This window comes from Macaca fascicularis, chromosome 6 (genome assembly GCF_037993035.2).
Source record: "Macaca fascicularis isolate 582-1 chromosome 6, T2T-MFA8v1.1".
Taxonomy (NCBI): Eukaryota; Metazoa; Chordata; class Mammalia; order Primates; family Cercopithecidae; genus Macaca; species Macaca fascicularis.
The window spans coordinates 154,911,429-154,938,665 of record NC_088380.1 but is presented as its reverse complement, the minus strand read 5'-3'; the positions used below and the strand labels follow the sequence as shown (position 1 = coordinate 154,938,665).

General features: G+C 36.6%; 1 protein-coding gene and 1 pseudogene across 4 annotated transcripts in view; both read right to left on the bottom strand.

Annotated features, from left to right (window-relative positions):
* Positions 1 to 12,366: 12,366 nt before the first annotated feature.
* LOC102134962 (double-headed protease inhibitor, submandibular gland-like) lies at positions 12,367 to 17,237 on the bottom strand (annotated as a pseudogene).
* Positions 17,238 to 25,778: 8,541 nt separating this feature from the next.
* The window catches only part of SPINK5 (serine peptidase inhibitor Kazal type 5), a 74,110-nt gene continuing 72,651 nt past the window's right edge, over positions 25,779 to 27,237 (bottom strand). The window contains exon 33 of one of the 4 annotated variants that reach the window (XM_005558174.4): positions 25,779 to 26,177. In XM_005558174.4, coding sequence (XP_005558231.3) covers positions 26,169 to 26,177 — 9 coding nt within the window. In that variant the 3' untranslated portion in view covers positions 25,779 to 26,168. The remainder of the gene's footprint in view (positions 26,178 to 27,237) is intronic. The other 3 variants (XM_045394370.2, XM_065546943.1, XM_073995194.1) reach the window with 3 other exon arrangements.

Here is a 27,237-nt window from a genome sequence, read left to right as displayed (position 1 = left end):
CTGTCTACTGGTTTAGAATTCCAACCTTGCAAAGTAATAGCTGATGCATATAAACCCACAAGAGGTGTATGAATCATTAAAGTGTATAAAAGGTTGCAGCACCCTGAGAGAGAATGCTCTTGACTTTCTGCAGTGCTAGAATAAAAATGGCAACACCACACATACACAAGCAGCTGGACATTGAGAGGAGCAGAAGAGCACACTGACAGACACCAGCAAATGCTAGCAGGCCATCAATGGCAGGATGAGGATGACTTGGAATTTGGCAGGGGATGATCAGAGGAGAGTCTGGCCACTGGGCAGCCGACTCCACACTCCCACTCCATCCCCCTTCTGTCTTCCCCATCCACCTTGCTGAGAGCTACCTCCACTCAATAAAATCCTGCACCCATCCTCAGAAAAAAAAAAAAAAATGGAACACCTACCTCCCTTACTTTTGTTTTTTTCTTTCCATCTTGCTATATACTTCTTCCCAATAAATTCTTTAATTACATATATTAAAATCTGTCATATCTGATTTTGGGGCTTTTATTTTTGGTAAGAAAACTTATCTCCATACATTTCAATATGTCTGCATCAGTGCCTGATTGTCCCTAAATGTTAAGAGGTTTTATATATTTATATATAATCTATAATTTATAGATTGGGCTTACTTAATACATTTAAATATTTATAATTCATAATAAGTATCTAATTATTTACCTTTAAATAGAAACAGTTAGTATATTTACATAAGCTCGGATTTTCTCTTAACAAATTGCTCCCAGTATTTTTTTTTATTATACTTTAAGTTCTAGGGTACATGTGCACAATGTGCAGATTTGTTACTTATGTATACATGTGCCTTGTTGGTGTCCTGCACCCATTAACTCATAATTTACATTAGGTATATCTCCTAATGCTATCCCTCCCCCTACCCCTATCCCACAACAGGCCCCAGTGTGTGATGTTCCCCTTCCTATGTCCAAGTGTTCTCATTGTTCAATTCCCACCTGTGAGTGAGAACATGCGGTGTTTGGTTTTCTGTTCTTGCGATAGTTTGCTGAGAATGATGGTTTCCAACTGCATCCATGTCCCCACAAAGGACATGAACTCATCCTTTTTTATGGCTGCATGGTATTCCATGGTGTATATGTGCCACATTTTCTTAATCCAGTATGTCATTGATGGACATTTGGGTTGGTTGCAAGTCTGTGTTATTGTGAATGGTGTCACAATAAACATACATGTGCATGTGTCTTTGTAGCAGCATGACTTATAATCCTTTGGGTATATACCCAGTAATGGGATGGCTGAGTCAAATGGTATTTCTAGTTCTAGATCCTTGAGGAATCACCACACTGTCCACTGTCTTCCACAATTGTTGAACTAGTTTACAGTCTCACCAACAGTGTAAAAGTGTTCCTATTTCTCCACATCCTCTCCAGCACCTGTTGTTTCCTGACTTCTTTTTTTTTTTTTTTTTTTTTTTGAGACGGAGTCTCACTCCGTCGCCCAGGCTGGAGTGCAGTGACCGGATCTCAGCTCACTGCAAGTTCTGCCTCCCAGGTTTACGCTATTCTCCTGCCTCAGCCTCCCAAATAGCTGGGACTACAGGCGCCCGCCACCTCGCCCGGCTAGTTTTTTGCATTTTTTTTTAGTAGAGACAGGGTTTCACCGTGTAAGCCACGATGGTCTTGATCTCCTGACCTCGTGATCCGCCCGTCTTGGCCTCCCAAAGTGCTGGGATTACAGGCTTGAGCCACCGCGCCCAGCCAGTTTCCTGACTTCTTAATGATTGCCATTCTCACTGGTGTGAGATGGTATCTCGTTGTGGTTTTGATTTGCATTTCTCTGATGAGTAGTGAAGATAAGCATTTTTTCATGTGTCTGTTGGCTGTATAAATGTCTTCTTTTGAGAAGTGTCTGTTCATATCCTTTGTCCACTTTTTGATAGGGTTGTTTGTTTTTTTCTTGTAAATTTATTTGAGTTCTTCATAGGTTCTGGATATTAACCCTTTTCCAGATGAGTAGATTGCAAACATTTTCTGCCATTCTGTAGGTTGCCTGTCCACTCTGATGGTAGTTTCTTTTCTGTGCAGAAGCTCTTTAGTTTAATTAGATCCCATTTGTCAATTTTGGCTTTTGTTGCCATTGCTTTTGGTGTTTTACACATGAAGTCCTTGCCCATGCCTATGCCCTGAATGGTATTGCCTAGGTTTTCTTCTAGGGTTTTTATGGTTTTAGGTCTAACATTTTAGTCTCCAATCCATCTTTGTTGGGGTCCGTGCCGGGGGTGGTGGAGAATGAAAGAACACACAAAAGACAAAGACACACAGAGAACATGGCGGCCACGCTCAGAGCCTCCGCCTCACTTTATTTATACCCCATAAACCCCACGTCAGCAGAAAGAATGCAATGCAAAACAAACTTTCTTTTCCCAGAAATAACCTTCTACTCAGTTCCTTGTTTCTATGCTCTTCCTTATCTGCCTGCCTTCTTGGCGCCTACGGGAGTTCATTAAAAGTTCAATTGGAGATACTGTCCTTGAGCCCTATCTATTCTCAGCATACTGTTTTCAAAGGCCCCTGCAATCTTGAATTAATTTTTGTATAAGGTGTAAGGAAGGGATCCAGTTTCAGCTTTCTACTTATGGCTAGCCAGTTTTCCCAGCACCATTTATTAAATAGGATATCCTTTCCCCATTTCTTGTTTTTGTCAGGTTTGTCAAAGATCAGATGGTTATAGATGTGTGGTATTATTTCTGAGGGCTCTGTTCTGTTCCATTGGTCTATATCTCTGTTTTGGTACCAGTACCATGCTGTTTTGGTTACTGTAGCCTTATAGTATAGTTTGAAGTCAGGTAGCATGATGCCTCCAGCTTTGTTCTTTTGGCTTAAGACTATCTTGGCAATGTGGGGTCTTTTTTGGTTCCATATTAACTTTAAAGCAGTTTTTTCCAATTCTGTGAAGAAAGTCATTGGTAGCTTAATGGGGGTGGCATTGAATCTATAAATTACCTTGGGCAGTATGGCCATTTTCACAATATTGATTCTTCCTATCCATGAGCATAGAATGTTCTTCCATTTGTTTGTATCCTCTTTTATTTCATTGAGCAGTGGTTCGTAGTTCTTGAATACGTCCTTCACATACCTTGCAAGTTGTATTCCTAGGTATTTTATTCTCCTTGAAGCAATTGTGAATGGGAGTTCTCTCATGATTTGGCTCTCTGTTTTTCTGTTATTGGTGTATAGGAATGCTTGTGATTTTTGTACATTTATTTTGTATATTTATATAAACTCTGATTTTCTCTTAACAAATCACTCCCAATATTTTTTAAAAAAAGATTTTTCTAAAAATGTAGAAACCATTGTCTTTGTTTGCTGGTTCTGCACCTTTCTTATTATTTTATCAACATATAATTCCGATCTTTATTTTGCTTATTTTGTTATTTTTGACTTAGAAAGTATTTGTTATTAACTTTAAGATCCCTACTTTCTTTCTTTTTTTTTCTTTTCTTTCTTTCTTTCTTTCTTTCTTTCTTTTTTTTTTTTTTTTTTTTTTTTTGAGGCAGAGTTTCACTCTTGTTGCCCAGGCTGGAGTGCAATGGCGTGATCTTGGCTCACTGCAATCTCCGCCTCCTGGATTCAAGCAATTATCCTGCCTCAGCCTCCTGAGTAGCTAGGATTACAAGCATGCACCACCACGCCCAGCTAATTTTGTATTTTTAGTAGAGACGGGATTTCCCCACATTGGTCAGGCTTGTCTCGAACTCTCGATCTCAGGTCATCTGCCCGCCTCTGCCTCCCAAATTGCTGGGATTACATGAGTGAGCCACTGCACCTGGCCAAGATCCCTACTTTCTTAATAAATTTCACAAAAGAGTATTCTGTGATTAGGAATTATTTCACTTATACCATATGCTTGTAATAAAATCAACAGCATGAATATCAAGGCTTATTTGGTTAAATCGGAAAAATACAATTACAAGTTATGATTGACATTTTTATCTAATATCAGCTTCAGGTTTCACTTTACATCTCAATTTTGTTTTGGTTGCTGTTATGAACAGAATTATATACCCCTTAAAATCATATATCATGATCCTAATACCCAGTACATCAGAATGTGACAGTATTTAGAGATAGGGCATTTAAAGAAGTAATTAAGGTTAGATTAGGTCATTGGGGTAGGCCCTGATTCAGTATGACTGGTGTTCTTATAAGAAGAAAAAACTGGGATAAAGACAAGCAAAGAAGAAAAACCATGAGAAGGCTCACAAAGAATATCGCCATCTATAAGCCAGAGATAAGTCAACCCTGCTGACACCTTCATCTCTGATTTTCGGCCTCCAGAGCTGTGAGCTAATTTCTGTTGCTTAAGTCATGTAGTCTTTAGTACTTTATGATGACAGCCCTGGCAAATTAATACAGTTGCATGTTTAGAACACTTAGATTCACAAAGACAAACAGTTGAACATGTTTTTAAATAGCTCCTTTGGCTTTTCTGAAGCACTTTTAAATTACATTGACCATAAGTTTCATAGAGAAATGGTAGATTTGTTATTAAATTTCAAAATTAAATTATTTATATGGTAAAACACATAGAGCAAAATATTAATGGCAAAATTTTGGAGGTGGGTATATGAGTTTTGCCATAAAATTCTTTCAACTTTTCTGTATTTTCTGGTATTTGATAATAAACTGTTGAAAAAAATTAAACAACTATGAGTATCACTCACTTTCATTTATTGATCAGAAATGGATTTGGAGAAAGTTAATGAGTGCATTCCTGACCAACTGAGATCTTCATGATTTAGAGAAAAATGCAATACTTTTCAAAAATATTTTATAACTTGAGAATTTAAAAAATCTTAAAAGCAGTTATTAGCTATCACTGGTAAATACTCATTCAGCCAGTTGAAGAAGTCAAATTAAATTTCCCTTGCATGTTTAATTTAAATTATAAAATTATTGCTATAAATATATCAAAAATTTGTAATGTTGTGACTAGCATTGAGCTCATTGAGCTTAACAAAATTATCAACAAGACAGAAGGTAAAACAAATTTTATTTCAACATTTTTAATTTTAAGTAATAATACCTTGAAATGTCTTCCTCAGGTTAGTCAACTACAGATCTCTGTTGACATTTTTTTCACAGGGCATTTAAGTTGGAGGCTGGACAAGGCAAAATACTCACAGGACTAGGAATAAATGAAATCACTCATATTGACAGGCAGGAAGGCTGGTGTAGGCAAAATAAGCTATCACCATAAGCGGAAGATACTGATAGAAAGAAGGAGAAAACAGAAGAGAATTTACATCCTGAAAGAGATAAAACAATAAATTAAGAGAATAACAATTTGAGGTCAGAGGGTACTATGTCAGGGAGGACACACTATGTAGGCTGAATGTGCTTATCTGGCGCCAGGGCTAGGAGAAGCAGACAAGGGGATTGTTTTCTTGGTATACAATCCCAAAGACAGAGGAAGGAATATCACTGATACCTGAGCAGTGAAAGCTCTTAGTGTTTGAAAGAGTATGTTCAAATTTACAAGAAACAAAAACAAATAAAACCCATTAAAAAGTGGGCAAAGGGGCCGGGTGTGGTAGCTCACACCTGTAATCTCAGGACTTTAAGAGACCGAGAGGAACGGATCACAAGGTCAGGAGTCTGAGACCAGCCTGGTCAACATAGTGAAACCTCATCTCTACTAAAAATACAAAAAATTAGCGGAGTGTGGTGGTGGGTGCCTGTAATCCCAGCTACTTGGGAGGCTGAGGCAGGAGAATGACTTGAACCCAGAGGCCGAGGTCGCAGTGAGCCAATATTGTGCCACTGCACTCTAGCCTGGGTGACAGTGTGAGACTCCGTCTCAAAAAAAAAAAAAAAAGTGGGCAAAGGATATGAATAAACATTTTCAAAAGAAGACATTTATGCAGCCAACAAACATGAGAAAAAGCTCAATCTCACTGATCATTAGAGAAATGCAAATCAAAACCACAAACTACAATGAGATACCATCTCATGCCAGTCAGAATGGCAATTATTAGAAAGTCAAGAAACAACAGATGCTGATGAGGCTATGGAGAAAAAGGAATGCTTTTACACTGTTGGTAGGATTGTAAGTTAGTTCAACCATTGTGGAAGACAGTGTGGCAATTTCCTCAAAGACCTAGAACCAGAAATGCCATTTGACCCAGCAATCCCATTACTGGGTACATATACAAAGGAATATAAATCATTCTATTATAAAGATACATGTATGTGTATTTTCATTGCAGCACTATTTACAATAACAAAGACATGGAATCAAACCAAATGCCTATTGATAATAGACTGCATAAAGAAAATGTGGTATGTAGACATCATGGAATACTATGCAGCAAAAATAGGGAATGAGATCATGTCCTTTCCAGCTTTTTCACATTCAGTATGATGTTGACTATGGGTTTGTCATAAATGGTTCATTATTTTGAGGTATGTTTCTTTAATACCAAGTCTATTGAGAGTTTTTAACATGAATGTGTGTTGAATTCTATTAAAAGACTTTTCTGCATCTATTGAGATAATCGTGTGTTTTTTTTATTTAGTGTCATTTATGTGATAAATCACATTTATTGATTTGCATATGTTAAGTCAGTCTTGCCTCCCAGGTATAAGGCCTACTTGATCATTTTGGGTACATTTTCTGATGTGCTGCTGAATTTGTTTGCCAGTATTTTGTTGAGGATTTTTGCATTGGTTATCTAAATTTTTGTGGGGTCAGTGGTAATACCCCTTCGTTGCTTCTAATTGTGTTTATTTGGATGTTCTCTCTTTTATTCTTCATTATTCTAGCTAGTGGTCTATCTATTTTACTAATTTTTGTTAAAAAGCCAAATCCTAGATTCCTTTATCTTTTAAATGGTTTTTTTTGTGTCTCAATCTCTTTCAGTTCAACTATGATTTTGGTTATTTCTTGTCTTCTGCTAGGATTGGGGTTGGTTTCTTCTTGTTTCTCTAGTCTTTTTAAATTTTAATGTCAAATTGTTAAATTGAGATCCTTCTAACTTTTTGATGTGAGCATTTAGTGCTATGAATTTCCCTCTTAACTCTGCCTTAGCTGTGTCACAGAGGTTCTCATATGTTGTATCTTTCTTCTCATTAGTTTCAAAGAATGTCTTGATCTCTGCCTTAATTTCATTATTTACCCACTAATCATTCTGGAGTAGGTTGCTTAATTTCCATGTAATTGTGTGGTTTTGTGTCATTTTCTTAGTCTTGATTTCTAATTTTATTGTGCTGTGGTCCAAAAGAGTGGTTGTTATGATATCAGTTATTTTGCATTTGCTGAGGATTGCTTTATGTCTGACTTTGTGGTCAATTTTAGAGTATGTGCCAGGTAATGATGAAAAGAATGTATATTCTGTTGTTTTGTGTCGAGAGCTCTATAGGTCTATCCATTCCATTTGGTCTAGTGTTAAGTTCAGGTTCTGAATGTCTTTGTTAATTTTCAGCCTCAATGATCCATCTAATACTCTCAGTGGGGTGTTGAAGTCTTTCATTATTATTATATGGAAGTCTGACTCTCTTTGAAGGTCTCTAAGAATATGCTTTATGAATCATGGTGCTCCTGTGTTGGGTACATATATATTTAGGATAGGTTTTCTTGTTTAATTGAACCGTTTACCATTATGTGATGCCCCTCTTTGTCTTTTTTGGTCGTTGTTGGTTTGAAGTCTATTTTGTCTGAAATTAGGATGGCAACCCCTGCTTTTTTCTGTTTTCCATTTGCTTGGTAGATGTATTTTGAGCCTATAGGTGTCATTGCAAGTGAAATGGGTCTCTTGATGAAAGCGTATGTTGTGTCTTGGTTCTTTATCCAGCTTGCTGTGTTTTTAATTGGGGCATTTAGCTTATTTAAATTCAGTGTTAGTATTGACATGTGTGGATTTTATCCTCTTGTCATGATGCTAGCTGGTTATTATGCAGACCTGTTTCTGTGGTTGTTTTATAGTGTCATTGGTCTGTATACTTAAGTATGTTTTTGTGGTGACTGGTAATGGTCTTTCCTTTCCATATTTAATGCTTCCTTCAGAAGCTCTTATAAGGCAGGTCTGGTGATACCAAATTGCCTCATCATTTGCTTCTGTGAAAAGGATCTCATTTCTTCTTTGCTTATGAAGCCTAGCTTGGCCAAATATGAAATTCTTGGTTGAAATTTTCCTTTCTTTAAGAATGTTGAATATTGGCCCACTATCTGTTCTGTCTTATAGGGTTTCTGCTAAAAGGTCGGCTGTTAGTCTGATGGGCCTTCCTTTATACGTGGCGTGCCCTTTCTCTCTAGCTTCCTTTAATATTTTTTCTTCTATTTTTGAAATTGGAAAATTTGATGATTATCTGTCTTGAGGATGATATTCTTGCAAAGTATCTTACTGATATTCTCTGCATTTCTTGAATTTAAATATTGGCCTCTCTAGCCAGGTTGGGGAAGTTCTCATGGATGATATCCTGAAATATGTTTTCCAAGTTGTTTCCATTCTCTCCATTTATTTCAGGGACACCAATCTGTTGTAGATTTGGTCTCTTTGTAATCCCATATTTCTCAGAGTTTTTTTTTATTCCTTTTTTTTTCTTGTTTCTCTATTCTTGTCTGACTGTCTTATTTCAGAAAGCCAGTCTTGAAGTTCTGAGATTTTTTTTTCCCTCAGCTTGGTCTATTCTGCTATTAATACTTGTGATTGCATTATGAAATTATTGTAGTATATTTTTAACTCTATGAGGTTGGTTATGCTCTTTTCTATACAAGATATTTTGTCTGTCAGCTGCTACATTGTTTTATTGTGATTCTTAGCTTTCTTGGATTGAGTTTCAACATACTCCTGCATCTCAATGATCTCCCTTTTTATCCATATTCTGAATTTTATTTGTGTCATTTCAGCCATCTCTGCCTGGGTAAGAACATTTGCTATAGAACTGGTTCAGTCGTTTGTAGGAAAGAAGGCAGTCTGGCTTTTTGAGTTGTCAGAGTTCTTGTGCTGGTTCTTTCTTACTTGTGTGGGCTGACATTTCTTTAATCTTTGAAGCTGCTGTCCCTTGGAATTTTTTTTTCTTCTATTCTATTTTATGACTTTGAGGGTTTGATTGTGTGTATAAATTGGATTCAGTCTCATGGCTTCATTATTGGAAGATTTTAGGGGGCAAAGGCTCAGCTACCAACTGCTGGATTTTCTGCTCTAACTCTGGGGGACTGTTATCAGGCCCCAACTTTGTTCTCTGGCTCCTTGAGGTTAGAAATTCATTATGCTGGGGATGGGGATCAAAGTGCTTCCAGACCACTGGTCACCACACCCTGATTTGTGGTGATAGCCAAAGCAATTTGTAAGGTGAAGGTGGCAGGACCTGTCATTGTTCTCATGTGCCAGCAGTAGTGGCAGCAACAACATGGCAGGGTGCTTGCTCATCAGCTGCAGAATGGTGCTAGGGGATACCAATAAAGCAATGTGGGGTGTGGCTGTGGACCTTGGGGAAACTACAGTGGGGGAAGGGAGCAGGCAGGCTGGTGCATGTCTACAGAGACTGCTGTCCTGGTCAGGTGCAGTCTGCCAGTACAAGAGCTATGTTGAGGGTCTCCAGGGCACCAAAGTCTGCACTGCAAACAGACACAGCAAGGCTGGGACCCCAAGGTAAGGCCAGCAGACTAAAAGGTGCTCAGGTTGACTGGTCCTGTCTGATGAGCAATACCTCCCTGCAGAGTTTAGGTCTGGCAGTTCCCCCAGGGCTAAAGTCTCCTACAGGAGCAAGTTGAGCCTAGGGGTATGGGCATCCCTGGACAAGCTCCACTACAGATGCTCCCACACCAAACCCTCTGGGATCTACACCAAGTGGAGTGCTGCCCCTAACACTTCACTAAGCAGCTCTCTCTGCCAACTCAAATGTCCAAGGTGGTTGAGGGGTCTTGTCCCACCAGGATTCCAGAAGCCTATCGTCAGAACAGGTTGCTCCTTGCCAGTTTAACTCAATCATTCCCCTAGAGTGGTTGGGGGCTGGGAATGAATCTCAGTGTGCTGTACAGTAGCCCTGTGCAGGGTTCCCAGTAATTTTTTTCTTTATAAATTACTTAGTTTCAGGTATTCTGTTATAAGCAACACTAAATGGACTAATTGCGGCCCTCAAAGAAGAGGAAATTCGGCTTCCAGGCCACCTTCAGAGTTGAGTAGCAATGTCAATACACCTCTGGGATTTCCAGCCTGCTGCTCTGTCTTGCAGATTTTGGACTTTCCAGCCCTATAATTGTGTGAGCCAGGGACTTATATCTCCTACTCTGTTGCGCTCTCTCTCTCTCTCTCTGTGTCTCTGTCTCTTCTCTCTCCCTCTACACATACACACACACACACACACACACACACAGTCTTTATTATTTATGTATTATATATTTATATATTATATATATTATTATATATCAGTCTGTTTCTCTGGAGAACCCTGACTAATAGAGACTAATACAGTTGCATTAATTCTATCATCTTGCCACTTGTTTTCCATTACTCCAACCTATTTTCCTTCGTTACTTCCTTTTTATTTTCTTTTCCTTCTTTGGACTGAAGTTTCTTTCTTTTCTTTTTTAGTTTTTTTCTATTATTATTCCATTTTATTTCCCTTATTGGCTATTTAATGTTGTTTTAGGGTTTAAAAATATACAATCTTAGTTTCTAACTAAGATCCCAAAATATATGTATTCTCACTGTGTAAGTCTAAATGGTATGATATCACTTTACTTACAGTATAAGAAATTCATAATAGAATACTTTCATTTCTCCTGTCCAAGTACCATCCTTTATGCATATAAAAAAAAGATAAAAATAACACTCTAGTAACCTAGCTGCAATAAACTGAATTGTATTCCCCAAAATTCACATATTGAAATTCTAACCCCTAATGTGACTGTATTTGGAGATAAGGCTTTTAGGACTTTATTAAGGTTAAATGAGGTCACATAATGGTGGGCCCTCAATCTAATAGGATTGATGGCCTTGTATAAGAAAAAAAGATAACCCTCTCTTTCTCTTTTTTTTTTTTTTCCTGTCTCTGTTTCTTGTCTTTTTCCCACCATCACCCACATCATGTGAGGACACAGTGAGAACAAAGCCATCTGCAAGCCAGGAAGACAGGCTTCACAAGGAACTGAATTAACCAGCACCTTGATCTTGGACTTTTCAACCTCCAGAATTTTGAGAGAATAAATTTACATTGTTTAAGCCATGCAGTCTGTGGTATTTTGTTACAACCAAGAAACAAGTAGACTGATTGATATAGTATGTCATTACCACCTCATATCTTTCTTTTTGTCTTGATTAAACGTCTAATAGTATGGTCCTTGTGACCTTGTATAGTAATTAACTCCTTAAAAGTATGTCTCTCTCACTAGTCTGAAAATTTCTTTATGAAATGGATTCCTCTTTTGCCCATTAGTATTGCTTTTCCCCACACAAAACATTGCTTTACCCTTCATAACTTTTCTATACATGTTGCTAGAACACACATACACACACACACACACACAGACACACACACACACACATCTCTCCAGCATATCTGGCATGTATTTAACCAACCTGTGTTTAAAAACCATGTGCTCTCCACAGTTAAATTTATAGGGCATTACTGTGTTCCAAACTTACTATTAGAAAATTCTTTTCTTTTTCAAGGTGCAATATCTCTCTCAGCAAGTTGAATTAATTCTCTGGGTGCTTTCTATGGCATGCTAGATGAGAAAATTCTGGAGTTTCTCTCTCATGATGGTTTTGAATATATCCTCATCTTTCCCACCTCCATCATATTTTCCTGAGGCCTTTTCAGTGACTTCAACATTTAATCAATCAGATCTTGTTTTTAATGTCCCCGTCCTTTCAACATAATGCCTTCTTCTGCATGTTTCCATATGTGACTGAGTCCTCTTTAAATGATGACACCTAAAATTTATGTTATTACTGGTCTGTTCTGATTAGTGTATAGTATTTTGGATTCTCACTTTCTCCAAATCTAAATTTTTCACTCTTCATTAGTGTGCCAAAGATAATATGAGACCAATGGACAGGTCCGTCCTCTGACTCATGTTAACTTAAAACAATTGAGTCTTTTAAAAATGATATGAGCATATTCTCCTCTCACCATTATGTGTATAGTACCTAGTTCCCAATTTGTGTAGAAATAGAGAGAATCTTTCCATATGATTTTTAGCTTAGGAAAATGACCATAGATATTCCCCTTAAGAGAAGAATCACATCCACCGACAGGCCTGATAGTCAGTTTCTTGCTGAGAATATTTTATTGAAGACTCAAATCCATGTTTGTACCAGATTATTGCTTGCCTCCTCAGTCATCCATGACAAACTGGTTATCTTCAGCACAATCCATAATTTTTCAACCAAATTGCACCTTGGCTCCTCCTATAATAAAAGTTATTATTATTATTTTTTAAAAGGATGGCTTTGGAAATATTAAATGAAAAGTTTCATATTTTAGATTAAGCCAGCTAGATGAGTACATGGCATTAAAAATGAGTAATTAATCACTAAACTTTAACATGGTAGAAAAGAGACTTTTCATGGTAGTAAGAGCCAGAGTCAGAAGCCAAAGAATCTGTAAATTTTTCTGTTAGCAGCCACTTAGTGATGTTGACCAAATTTTTTATTTTCTTAGCATCAACTTTTTTCCTTATATATTTTCTTCCTCTTTTCCTCTCTCTTTTCTTCTTTTATTTTCTTTATTTTTGTAAAGTATTATGATAATAATCGCAGTCTTATGCTTCATAGTAGCATCTAGCCTGTTAGGAACAAAGATTGTTTCTGGCTATTTCTGTGAGAGGCTAGTTTTGCAAATAATACATTAAATTCAGCACTTACACAACAGCATTGCAAAAGATACATCTGTTGGAATATACATTTCCATCGGATCCACAGTGAGGTTTGTAGTCCATGGTACACACCTCAGAATACCTGGTACACTGAATCTGCCCCATCGGAAATAAACAAACAAACAATGTTTCATCTTTCAAATCATTAAATCATAGGAAACAAACTTTTAAAAGATCTTAAAAGACCATTCATTCCAAAATTCCATATGCAAAAAATATAGCTGCTGCAGCTTACATACTCTGTCTCCACAAGGCTGGGAGTCTTGTCACAGCTAGGGACAGCTCAGTCCAGTTTAGGCCCTCCCTCTGAGTAATTCCCTGTATCTAAGTGATGAATACACCTTGTGGATTCCATCTGGTACTTCATTTCTGAGTCAGTCCTCTCCTCATCATGCTGTCATCCACTTTATTCACGCCCTCAATATGTCTTGTTCAAACGACCCCAATTTTCTGCCAATTCTCTGCCCATTCTCTATGCTTATCTGAGGTTTCAGTCACTCTCCATACTGATGCCAGACTGATCTTTTAAAAAGCAAAATAGATCTTACTCTTCAAATACTTAACTGATTCTCCATGAGGAGATAATCCTCACCTGACTCATGCTTATCTCTTCAGGTTTGTCTACAATGTCTTCCTCATCTTACTCTAATTAAACCTCAGGACTGAGTTCCCAAGTATTTCCTGCCCCTGGATACCTTTGTGCTTTTGCTCTTGCTGTTTTCCTATCTTGCCTGACCTTTGCCAACTGTATGCATCAGGACAACTCCCACTCCTTCTTTAAATGTCATTTTAACTACTTTTAAAACAGTTTCATAATGATACTTCTCTCTCTCACCCATCAAATTCGGTTAGGTGCCCATCCTAAAAATAAACTGTCTTTATTGTCACATCCCCATGTTTATAATTATCTTATATCACATTTTAAACTCCATTAGAATTATTGACACTCCACACACATAGCTTTTTACCCCTGAATTAATTGTGTCTACACTTGTTTTTAATTTTTTCATACTTTATTTATAAGTTTTTTATTGTTATAAGAGTGTCTTTGAGTTCCTAATTTTCCTTGAAATCATCACCTTTTAGTTGATTGCAATGTTAGAAAATAACTACATGGATAGCAATATATTCCAATTAAGGGCTATGAGTTAGTTTTGTGAACCCTTCCTCTGCTATATTTCAGATCTGCTTAGGTTGGCCAAATGCCTTATCTATGAATATAAATAGTCATACGTAATTTTTAGAATATGTATTTTTAAATAGTTGTTTTCTATGAAAGTGAGGCATATTGTAACATTTTACATTAAGAATAAATAAAATTTCTGCATATACTTACACATTCACCTTCATGAAGTTTTCTGGGTTGAAATTCTTGATCTCTGGAAGAGAATATTTTATTGAATGCATAATGCTATAATTTGAGATTTCATAGTCTACAGAGTAAAATAGTCATATGTTATTTCTTTGTTGTCTGACCTAGACTGAGAATGAGAAGTTCTTGCTGAATTACTATCCCAGTTGGTTAATATTGATGGTAAACATCTTTGATATATGAACACTTTTGAATCAAGTAAGAATATAAGAACATAAAATCAACACTAAGAGTAGATTGAGCATTTTTTTAAAAATCCTGTGAATATTCGATGAGAATCCAAGGCATAATATAGTGTGAAAACATTCTTAACTTTGGAATTAAGAAAAAGAAAATACGCCCAAATCTTTTTCTGCCACTTAAAGTCTATATGATTTTGGTATAGTCACTTCTTTCTAAATATTAGATTTCTGCTCTCTAAAAACAGGATGTTAGATAACATAATTTTAATCTCTTCTGGTTGCATTACCATATGAGCTAACATGTACTGAGAGACCTTATTCTGGATAACACTTGCTGTTATACTTGACTTTAAATTTTCAAAAGGACTAGAAAACAGGAGAAAAGAAGGAAGAAAAATATAAGAAAAAAGGAGCATACTTCTATAAGGCACTCTGTGTTGGCCGCTTAGCTAAGATTTGGCATGCTTTATCACAGTGAATCCTAAATTCTATTATAATTTCTGTCTTAGAGATAAGAACACTGAAGCTTGTAGTGACTTGGGTATTTGCATAATCTACAAATTGGCGTCTGGATTTTAATCTGAATGTTTGACACCAAAGCCCATGATTTTAACCACGAATCACAAAGTATTGAATTCATACTACTGGAAGGCTGGTAATAATCATTGTTTCATTCTTCTAAAGTCTCAGATCTTGTTAAAAGTAAAGACTTAATATTAAACTTGTAGGGCTAGTAGTGTTGGGGATATGCTGATTCCAACTATTCATTTGTACTATCATTCTCTTCCCTCAACTTTTCTGGATGATCATGAGAGGAAACACAAGTTCTTAAGGATAGATCAAAGTCATAGATTTCCATATAAATTCACAAGGCTTTATGTGTCTATGGCTAACAGCCTAAATAGAAATAGCTATCCTCAAAATTCTCCTGTGGAGGAAGAAAAGTGTAGGAGATTCATGAAAATGTGACCAATATATATTTCCTGCTTGAGACTGTTTCCTTAAATGTAATATGGGTATCAAATGCTTATAGGTAACAGCTAATACCCCAAAGATAGCGTATAATGTGAATGAGAATTTGGTTGAATAACAAATATATTATATATATATGTGTGTGTGTATATATATAATATGTGTGTGTATATATATGTACAAAAGTAATTGCAGTTTTTGCCATTACTTCTAACAAGTACACACACACACATATATATATTTACATACGTAAATCCACATATACACGTATATGTATATTTCTTTAGCGATATAGCTAAGCTTTTCTTTTTCATAACTTTAACAGAGCAATGTCCATGGGGTATTGAAGAAGCACACAAAAAGTGGCATTTGGGAAGACCAAGAGGATTTTGGCAGTGCGGGCTTTGTAATCATAAAAAAAGAAGAGATGGGGCTTCAAATTGAGTGTAACACTTACTGGTTTACCATGCACAATGTGCATTCATTACTGTAAGTTTTCTGATCTGTGCCACATATTGGTCTCCAGTCTCTTGGGCATGCAGTCTTTAAGCCTTTAATGTATCTGGAACAGTTCACCTGCAGTTGGAACAAAAAATAATGTCCTGTATTCCCATTCTTAAATTCTATTCTTGTATCAAGATGGTGAAGGGGAAGGAAGTGGAAAGAGAACTAGCCTCTTCAGCTTTTCAATGAACACATCTGGAAGATCTATGAACCGGGTGTTGTGCTACAGAAATAAACAGACCAGAACATGCCCTAAATAATAAGGGAATTTTTTGTTTAACAAGGAAATATCAATCTCTCCTTTAAGGGTTCTAATGAAAGTCTAAAGGAATAAGGAATGTGAAAAATGCTCAGAAAATTTAAAATGCCATACAAAGATAAAAGTTTACTTTATCTGCAGTTCTTTTACAAAGATGTTCCTTGTGCAAGCTTCAGAGAAGGAAATACCACCAGGAGGGTGCAGAGCAGACATATTTTTACCTCCAGAGGAATTACGCGAGTCCACTGTGAGCCAGTTTAGCTGCTTTCACAGCTCTATTTGCACTTTCACTATGACTTCATTTTTATAAAGACCACACAGAGACAGTTGCACTCACCTTTGTCCCTTTTGTTTGATCACCAGAAGAGAGCGAAGCAAGAGTCAATTGAAGAGGAGGAGTTGGAGAAAGAACAAATTGCACAGTTAGAAGTGCAAAGCTAGATCCCCATTGTTCACGGTAACCAAAACCCACTTCCCAGCAATAATCCTTGCCCAGCCCAGCCCTAAAAGAGGCCATTTCTTTATGAAAGTCCAAACTCAGGATCAAGATAGAGATGTATGTGGCTCTGATTTTTAAAAAAATCCAGTAAGGAAAGCTCTGCTTATTAAGAAAGGGCTGTCACAGATATCCAGGAGTTCCTGTGGGCATTCCCCGAATATGTTGGGATGGGTTATGGTCCCAAAGCTTTATAGGTCGTTTCTGAAAGGACCTGAGGGATCCTGATCAGGAATGGAACATACAGCCACAATCCTTTTATTCCTCTCCTCAGTCTCTCTTCCTTACACTAAAGATCTGACCCATCTCACTTTTGTTAATCAGGTCAATTCAAACAGATGCCTTCTAAATTTTCTCTAGTTATTAACGTTTATAATTTAATGAAGGCTGAATATATTACAGTTAACATAAATGCGTGACTATTGGAAAGAAATCCTGACTTGCCAGATAGAGAGGTAGCCCAGGCAGTGGCTGCTAGAGCAAGGATGGCAAAAGCAGTGAAGCCTTTCATAATGATGATAAATGCCAATGATGGAGATATGCTGCTCTGAGCCAAGGAGTCCAGGGAGAGACGAGTGGTCTATCCCATACAGGTATAAATACACACACAAGGCAGGGTACCTCCCACATCCAAGACCGACATTTTCAATGATGATTGTTTGTTAACTCAAGATAGGGTATTTGCTTCATTTGTCAAGGAAAACCACATGCCAAGCCACGTGGCATTTCAACATGTTGCAAATTTGATCTCTAATGTGGAAATGTTGGGAGGTGAGGCCTAGTGGGAGGTGTTTGGGCCTTGGAGGACCCCAAAATATACGCATTTCTCATGAATAGTTTAATGTCCTCCCTTGGGAGTGAGTGGGTTCTCACTATTGAAGAACTGGATTAGTTACCAGAAAGAAGGTGTTATAAAATTGAGTTCAGCTTCCTAGATTGTCTCTCTTCCTTGCTCTCTTGCCATGAGATCTCTTTGAACATGCCACTCACTTTTATGCTTCTCCACCGTGTTTTGACCCAGAATGTAGCCTCACCAGAAGCCAGTCAGATGTGGTGCTATGCTCTTGAACTTAGCTTGCAGAACAATGAGCTAAAAAACCTCTTTTCTTTATAATTTACCTAGCCTCAAATATTCTGTATAGCAAAACAAAATGAACTAAGACAGCTAATCTGAGGTAAGCATCCCTACCAGAAGTTCTGGAGTAAACCCTTACACCTGGAGCTCATCCAGCTGCTTCTTCTGAGTGTATAGGAATAGCTCCTGGGTAAAGAATGATGTGACATTTCCTGTTCAACTCCTCAATGCCTGTTCTATAAACAAAGGCTAGAACATAAGCAAATATGTTTAAGAGATCTCTCACTTTTAGAGATCGTAGCAATACAATTTCTGGCAACTTTTTTTACTTAAAACTATAGGAACAAAGCTGATTCCAAAGTAAGAATATAATGGCTGACAACCTTTCATTGTATAACTGACCCTATGGATTTCTTTCATGTAAGTCAAGGCATTGGAATTTACTTTTTATCACTAACCCCATTGCTATATGTGGATTAAATCTACAAGTGTACTTTCTTCTACCTAATATTCTGTAGATATAAAGTTGAAATACTCTATAAATAAACAGAAGTGACCATTTCTGCAGATAATCGACAACTTTCTAAGATCACTGAATACAAATTCCGTTCCTTTTGCCTGAAAACACAATCAGATAGACAATATTATTTATACAGAGAACACATGACTGGGATTCATGAGGCTAAAGGATGTGGTATAAAGAACATGAGATTACAAGCCAGTCACTTAAATTTTTATTTCTGATTTATAGTCATTTAGGTTTGCTCAGAAAATCACTGTTCCTCTCTGCTTCAGGCTCTCCATATATTAAGGATATTGGATAAATTATCTCTAAGTCTCTGCCAGTTCTATCACTCCAGGATTTTATCAGCCTTAAAGAAATACCTTTTCCTGATTGAGATCTTTGTTAACTACACATTACATACTTAGCAAACAAAAAAAATTAATTAGTTGAAAGTACAAGGTTAATTACAAAAAAAAAATACACTTAACAGGATACTTGTTCTGGGGTCATGCTACTCTTTGCCCTCCTTTTTAGCTGTAGCTTATCTAATATTTCTGAGAACCACCTCATGATTATAGCCTTCTTCAGGGAGAGATGGGAAAATTTCATAAGTTCATATTTCATGGAACTAGCTTATTTCCAACAATGCCAGCTGTTTCCATCAGTGCTAACAATTTTTAATTTGTACCTGGAAGAGAATGCAGAATCCCTAAGTTCTTTGAAAAATAAGTTCCCTTCTCTATCCTTGTAGAGGCTTTATGTTACTGATCAGAGCTGAGACTGTCTGTCCTAAATATTACTCACTTTTAACATTTTTATCTTAAAGGTCTAAGTTTACTCAACCACTTTTAATGAGCAATTGCTTCATGCCCAACATTGCGATCAGCAGTAGTGATAAAAACAATAATAAACTGTCTTGCTTTTTAAAGAAGTCACATTCCATTGAGACAGACCAACTTGTAAATAACTAACTAGTAGACAGTAACAGTAATGTAGGTGCAATATAGGTGTAAGGACAGGGTGTTATAGGAGCATAACAAATGAATAAATAGTTCACATTCATATGGGGAAGTGGGTCATGGAAAACTTTTAGAATAAAGCAGCATCTTTACTGAGATGAATAAAATAGTATAGAGTTTGGAGAGAGAAAATTTGTCCAGTGGAAGGAAAAAGGGGAAGAGAAGGAACAGGGATGGATAACGTGGTTATGTTAGGAAGAGGGGACATATAGAAACAATTTTGAGAAAATCATTCAAGTGTAGATGGGAAGGAGAGCAACATAAATGTTGAGGCTGAAGAGGTAAACAGAGAACTCGTGTGTCAGAAGAAGCCACTTCAAGGTTTTAAGCACAACACCATCAAATCCTAACTTTAGGTGATTACCACAGGGGAGAATGTAATGAAGTAGAAGAGAGTATAGCACTGAGATCTGTTATAAAACTGTTGCAGTCAATCAGGAAAGACGGATGATAGCTGGAACCGAATGTTTATCAAATGTTGTGGTTACATGAAGGATGAAAGAGAAAGACGAAGACAAGGAGAATACACAGATTTCAGGTTTGCCCAGTTTTGCTTTGTTCTTATGAAGTTTGGCTGCTGAGTAGGATTTTTCAACCAATTTGAGTTGGGAAATTGAATAGATTTGTGCTTTGAAGAGGTCATTTCAAAACAAACAAGTTGTAAAAGATACAGCCCTTGTGTTGTTCTCCTTCCCTTCTACACATGCCCCCTCTTCCTAGCATAACCATTTTATCCATTCCTGGTCCTTCTCTTCCCTTTTTTCCTTCCGTTTTAGAATTTTTGTCTCTCCAAACTCTATACTAATTTTTTTTTCATCTCAATAAAGATGCAGCTTTATTCTGAAAGTCTTCCATTACCTTGTTCCACTAAGAATGTGAATTACTCATATTACAAACAAGTATATTGCAGAAGGATATTGCAAAAGTCTGCTGAAGTGAGAAAGAGGGTAGAAAATCCATGTTAAAAAACAAGGTAGAGGCCGCAAGTGGTGGCTCATGCCTGTAATCCCAGCACTTTGGGAGGCCAAGGCAGGTGGATCACCTTAGGTCACGAGTTCAAGACCAGCCTGGCCAACATGGTGAAACCTTGTCTCTACTAAAACTACAAAAAATTAGCCAGGCGTGGTTGCATGCGCCTGTAATCCCAGCTACTCAGGAGGCTGAAATGAGAATCGTTTGAACCTGGGAGGCAGAGGTTGTAGTGAGCCAAGATTGTGCCACTTTACTCCAGCCTGGGCAACAAGAGCGAAACTCCATCTCAAAATAATAATAATAATAATAATAATAATGTAGAATGCAAGACGTCCATAGACTTGAGAAATAGTTAAAAGCACTACAGCAAATTAAAATAAAGTACCTAGAATGAACTGCAGAAAGACAGCGCATCATCCCTCAAAATAATCCAAGAAAAACTGTTACACGGTCAAATGAAAATTCCATCACGAAAGAAAAATATTTTAATTGATGTTTTTTTCCAGGCACCTATCAAAAAGTGACAGTCTTTCTCTCTGTTCTCTCTTCATGCTTGAAGAATGATTTATTGTCATATCCTATTTATTTAAATCCTTAACTTCAGTACTGGAAAGAAAAGGGGATCTCTGTGCCAGGATGGTGCCCAGGAAAGAACAGGATGTCCTATTCTGCTTCTTTCTACAAAAAGAACTGTTTGGGACATCACTCGTCATTAGTAAGGTCCTCAGCGAGTGTCATTTGAGGACTCATTCACAATCTAACTGGGTTAGATATTAGAGTAACCTTGGTCAAAGTCAATCAAGAAGGCCACAACTACACTGGTTAGCTCTGCTGCTCTAACAAAATACCAGAGGCTGGGTGGCTTAAACAACAACAATGTATTTTCTTACACTCTGGAGATGAAAAGTCCAAGACCTAGGTGCCAGAAAATTCTGTTTCTGGTGAAGGCTCTCATCCTGGTTTGCAGGTGGCTACCTTTTTGCTCTATCTTCAAATGACCTTTCCTTGTGCACGTTCAGAGAGAGATCTCTGGTGTTTCTTCCTCTTTTTATAAGGACACCAATCCTGTTAGATTAGGGTCTTTCCTTTATAATCCATTTAACTTTAATTACCCCCTAATAGCTCTATCTCTAAATAGAGTTACTGTGGGGGCTAGGGCTTAACCTGTAAATTTTGAGGGAAAAATATTCAATCCATAAAATAGCACATAGATTTGGAGTACAAATGTGAGCTTCTCTATGTGTTTTTCTTGATTTTGAGTACATATTAAGTTTTATATAAAAGTGGAACTTTAAAAATTATCACTGTTATTATCATAAAATGAAGAATGTTGTTGGTGTTTGAAGGTGTGGAAAGGGGCAAAGAGAAGACAAGTTGCAAATAAGGATGAGAGCCAGACATTCATCCATTGCTGAGCTAGTTGTTCTACATCAGGGAAACTACAGCCCCAGGGTCAGATCCAACCCACCATGTGTCTTTGTAAATAGAGTTTTATTGGTACATAGCTGTGGGAACACGTTTACATAATATAAATTTATTTGCATTTCTTTATACAATAGCAGCAACAAAAGAGGTTATATATTCCACAAAACCCGAAATAGTTACAATTTGGCTCTTCCCAGGAAAAGTCTGTAGATCTATAGTCTAGACAAGTGCTCTCTTTAGTTTATTTCTTTTTTTTTTCTTTCTTTAATACTGTGTTATAGTACCTAATCCATTTTATTAGAGTGAAAACTAGGTACAAATAAACAATAGCAAATCCTGATCCAAGATATCCACAGGACATGAGTGCTTATTTAAAGGAAAAGATTAAAAACTGGTGAAGAAAATGGTATGTTTCAAGAAAATTAGGAGCAATGCATACTTTTGTATTTTCTAAAATTATAATTTTTTAAAATGTATGTGTCAAAGATATTTTTGAGGTTAAAACGGAAAAAATCACAAGGAAATTAATTGAATTAGAGAGTTTATTGAATAGGCAAATTCTGACAACTTACTGTTTTTATATTAAATAATGATAAGCATTTATTGAGCACTTAATGTATATGAGATCTTCAGTTTGTGGCATTGATAAACTATATAATATAATCCTCATTGTAACCTGTAAGGCAGAAATTATTAGGCCCCCTTTTATAGAAGAAATGAAGACCCAGAGCGATAAAGTAGCATTTTCGTTGTCATAGAGTTAGTGAGTGACAAAGTCGGGATTTGAGCTTAGCTCTGCTCAGTTCCTAAGTATCTGCCCTATTGTGGGATGGCAAATACCTGGTGTTCCTGCCTTTGTTACTTCTGCCCTGTGCTTATGACAGGAATTACAAATCAACTACAGAATTATCTGCTGTTGGTTCCAGAAGTAACTTGATGTTTTGTTTCATTTTTAATTTTAGATTCAAAGAGTAAATGTGCATGTTATCATATGGGGATATTGTATAACGGTAGGCTTCTAGTGTACCTATCACCCAAATGGTGAACATTATATCAAATAGGTAATTCTTCAACCCTCATCCTTCTCCCATCCCTCCTTTTGGAGTTCTCGGAGTTTAGTAACTGTCTTTTTGTCCATGAGTGCCACTTATAACTGAGAATATACAATCTTTGATTCTCTGTTTCTGAGTTAGTTCACTTAGGATGATGGCTTCCAACTCCATCCATGTTGCTGCAAAGGACAAGATTTCCTTCCTTTTAATGGGTGCATTGGATTCTGTGGTGTATATATACCACATTTTAATCCAATCAACTGTTGATGGATACTTAGGTTGGTTCCATGATTTTGCCACTGTGAAATGAGCTGTGATAAACATCCTAGTGCAGGTGTCTTTATGTCTATAATGATTTATTTTCCTTTGGTCAGATGCTTAGTAGTGGAATTGCTGAGTCAAATGGTAGTTCTATTTTTAGTTTTTTGAGATGTCTCCATACTGTTTTCCATAGGGTTTTTAATAATTTATATTTTCATCAAGAGTATGTAAACGTTCTCTTTTCTCCACATCCTTAGGTATTTCTGATGCCTGAAAGAAATGGGAAGGCTTCAGGAGGACTAATAAAATGAGAAAATAAGGAGTTTGAAAGGGATAGATCTCTGAAAACCCTTAATGCAAAATGAAATCTGAAGATCATGTTATATAGAGACAATACGTATTTGGTAGTAGTGGACAGGTGGGCTGACAGAAGTATTTTGGCTTTCTTTAGTCTCATCTCAGCATTATTTATCACCTTCTGGTTTAGAATTTTAGATCTAGTTTTGAAGCCTCAGTGAGATAGGCCTGGTTTTCATTTACCTCCTGTCCATCAGTATATAACTTAAGTAACTCAAAGATTAGTTTACTTGATATTTAGTAAATCAATTTATTTGTTACCATTTTGACATAGATGCAATTTTATAAACACTCCTAGTTTGTATACCACCCCAAAAAAATCAACTTTCAGCTTTTTAAATCCCAAGTAATACGTTCTACACATTCACACTCTCAACCCTAATCCATGAGCCTCACTCTATTTTCAACTTTATTTTCCTTGGTCTTGTTCTATCCCTGACCTCTGCACCCGCCCCACCCTCCACCTTTGATTCTTACTCCTGAGGTCACTGGGCCTCTCCTCATTTCCTTGTCTCATCCCATTCCAGACTATTGTATCCTCTACCCCACTCTATCTCTAAGCCAAACTCTGTCTCTGTACTCAGAGTGATTACCAAGAATTGGTAACGTCTTAAGGACGGGATAAGAATGTCTTTTGAGTATATTAATAATGATAAAATAAATATAAAGGATTTGTGTTTATATTCTAATCAAATATTCAAAATGACATAACAAAACACCTTCTCAGAAAAGCATATGTTTTAGCCAGAAAAAGAGTTTTTCTGGATTTCCTAGAAGTGAACAGGAAGAAGATAAAAAATCTCATATGTCATAGGCACTCAGAACCCATCCTGTACATCCTGAAATTGCCTAATAATAATAATAATAATTCAATAGGAATTACTACGTATTTCTCATGCTTGAAAAAATTACTTATAGGCCCTTCTTCTTTTTTTCTTAATGTAACGTAGAAAAGAATGCAGCATAAGGGAGAATTTATTTTCACTCAGTTACAAAGGAAAAAGATCTCCAAATCCTATTTTAATTGAGCTAGTAGAGACAGAAAAAAAAAAAGAGGCGAAAAATAACAAATTAACTTCCCAAATCCAAGTAAGTCTGTCACATCAGGCTAGTTCTTCCGGAGCTGAGAACATCTTGCAGCAAAATGGATTTTCCATATAATTTCTCCCTATGGAGTGTATTCAGAATTAGCCCAGAATTTTCAAGTGAACAAAGCAACTAGGTAGACTAGGGATTTACAGGGTTTTAGCATAGAGGAAGGTGTTTACAAGCATTTCATCCACCCCTACCTAGTGCCTGCATTCCTTCTCTGATTTCCCACGTCCATTAGCTCACGGCAGCACTGTGTTGCCTAATACAGTGACCTCTATCCATATGTATCTTTTGAGTACTTGAAATGTGGCTGGTCCAAAATGAGATGTGGACCATCTTAGCTTTTCATCAAGAGTGTGTAAACGTTCTCTTTTCTCCACATCCTTAGGTATTTCTGATGCCTGAAAGAAATGGGAAGGCTTCAGGAGGACTAATAAAATGAGAAAATAAGGAGTTTGAAAGGATAGATCTCTGCAAAATGAAATCTGAAGACCATGTTATATAGAGAAAATACGTATTTGGTAGTAGTGGACAGGTGGGGTTGACAGAAGTGTTTTGACTTTCCTTAGTCCCATCTCAGCATTATTTATCACCTTCTGGTTTAGAAGGTATAAAATATACACTAAAATCAAAGACTTAGTAAATTTAAAAATTTATATTGATTATAGTAGTAGTTTTGCTATCTTAAGCTAAATGAAATATATTATTGAAATTAATTTTATAATTATTAATTATTTGTAGCCGCTAGAAAATTTAATATTGCATATATGCAATTGTAAACCTTCTGGCTTAGAAGTGTAAAATATACACCAAAATCAAAGACTTAGTAAATTTAAAAGTTTATATTGATTACATTAATCATTTTGCTATATTAAGCTAAATGAAATATATTATTGAAATTAATAATTTTATAATTATTAATTATTTGTAACCTCTAGAAAATTTAAAACTGCATATATGGCTTAAATTACATTTCTATTGGAGATTGCCACTTTAGAGGCTTACACAAATTGGTAATTAATTTTCTTAGTTCTTCCCAGATTATGTGTACAAGGCCGTGATATAGGAAATTGTCAAGATGTAACTTAATGAATAGACATGAGAACTTACTGGTTTGTATCTTTGGATGGGACCTAAATAACTGAGAGGCAGTTATCCCATTCATGAAAATGTAGAAAGGGGAGCTGGTATGGTAATGAATAGTTAAGATGAAGCTGATTTATAGCTAGTTTAACTTTGTATAGCTGTTGGCTGCTGGGAACCCGTTATCTCCCCACCTCTCTTCTAGACAGTCTTTCTCAGCTATGACAGCAACTTAAGCAGGAATAAAGTGAGCATTCTCTGTCCACCAATGGGTTTAGCCAGACAAAAACACAAAAGGGTAGAGTTTATTCAGTTTCTGTAAAAGCAAATATCTATTATCCAGACAGTGACAAAGAAGCCTCAGAAAGGGTGTTCTGCTGAGTTTGCTTTTATTGAACAGGCAGTTGGACAGGCAGCATTGTAATCAGGACATTTTGAGGGCTGAGACTTGGTGGAAATTTCTTTATACCCTCAGATTACGGAGTCTAGGAGGAAAGAGATGGAAAAGACTGAAAATCAGTGAGTCTATTCCCAACAGCTCTGTATTGTTTTCTATAGCAAATAAGACAAGCTCCAAAGAATTCTTTGTATATACAGAGGTGAAGGTAGGTGATTCAGAATTGGGGTTTACTTTTTCCCTCATGGCTTTCAACAATCTTCCCATCATTCATCCTAGAAGAGAAGATGGGTAGGTTAGATACTAGAACCCAGAGCTATTGCAGAAATGTGGGCTGTATATTTATAGCTACATCTTAATCAAAGAAATACATAGATTCTGCATTCTGCAAAGAAGTAACAGTTTAAAATCAGTTTCACATTTTAACCTGTTTGATACAACAAATATTGAGCACCTCATATGTACAATGTGTTGAGGTGGATACAAAAATGAACATGGCTCAATTCTGCGTTTGATCACATGTAGCCTTCATGCTGATAAAAAAAAGAACTAGGTGTAATTAGCACCATTTTGCAGATGAGGAAATTGAGCTTCAGAGAAGTTTAGTAACTTGTCACTGTCATCTTAGGTCATAACTTGAATTCAATTCCTGTAACATGAATGTTTTTCTACTATAGTTTGTTGTAGGCCACTAGAATGTAATCAGCTGTCTTCCTTTGCCTGACTCATCCAAATATTTGAAATCAACCTTTAAAACATTAAATTAATATTTTTAAAATAATCTTATAGGGGGTGAGGGCCTCAGGAATTTTATTTCACATAACCGCACATCTTCAACTAGTACCACCTGGGGCATGAACAGCACTGTCACTCCAAACTCAAATCTCCACTTTATTGCCTATATCAACTCCAGGCAGATTTCTTTGGTTTGAAAGTAGCAAGCTTTGGTCTTCCTGAATCCTTGAAAATCTGTCATGAAATTGACGGATATAGATAAGAATTTTCAAGTGAACCTATCAAAATACATAATAATAACGTAGAATGCAAGATGTCCATAGACTTGGGAAATTGTTGAGAAATAGAGATAAGAATAGTCATTTATTTATCTCACAAAATAATATTGGTATTTTTCTTAATATAGAAATTTCCTTCCAATCTAGCAAATCATCTTTTGAGATAATGCCTTCTCGAGAGCACTTAGTTTTCAGAATCTCCTGACAACTAAGGAATGGTAGTAGAGCATTGGAAATGAAGTCAGGATATCTACATTGAACCCAATGTATTATACTGAGGGACTTTAGTAAGTGACAGTTTCCCCCAAGATGATTTTCTGTA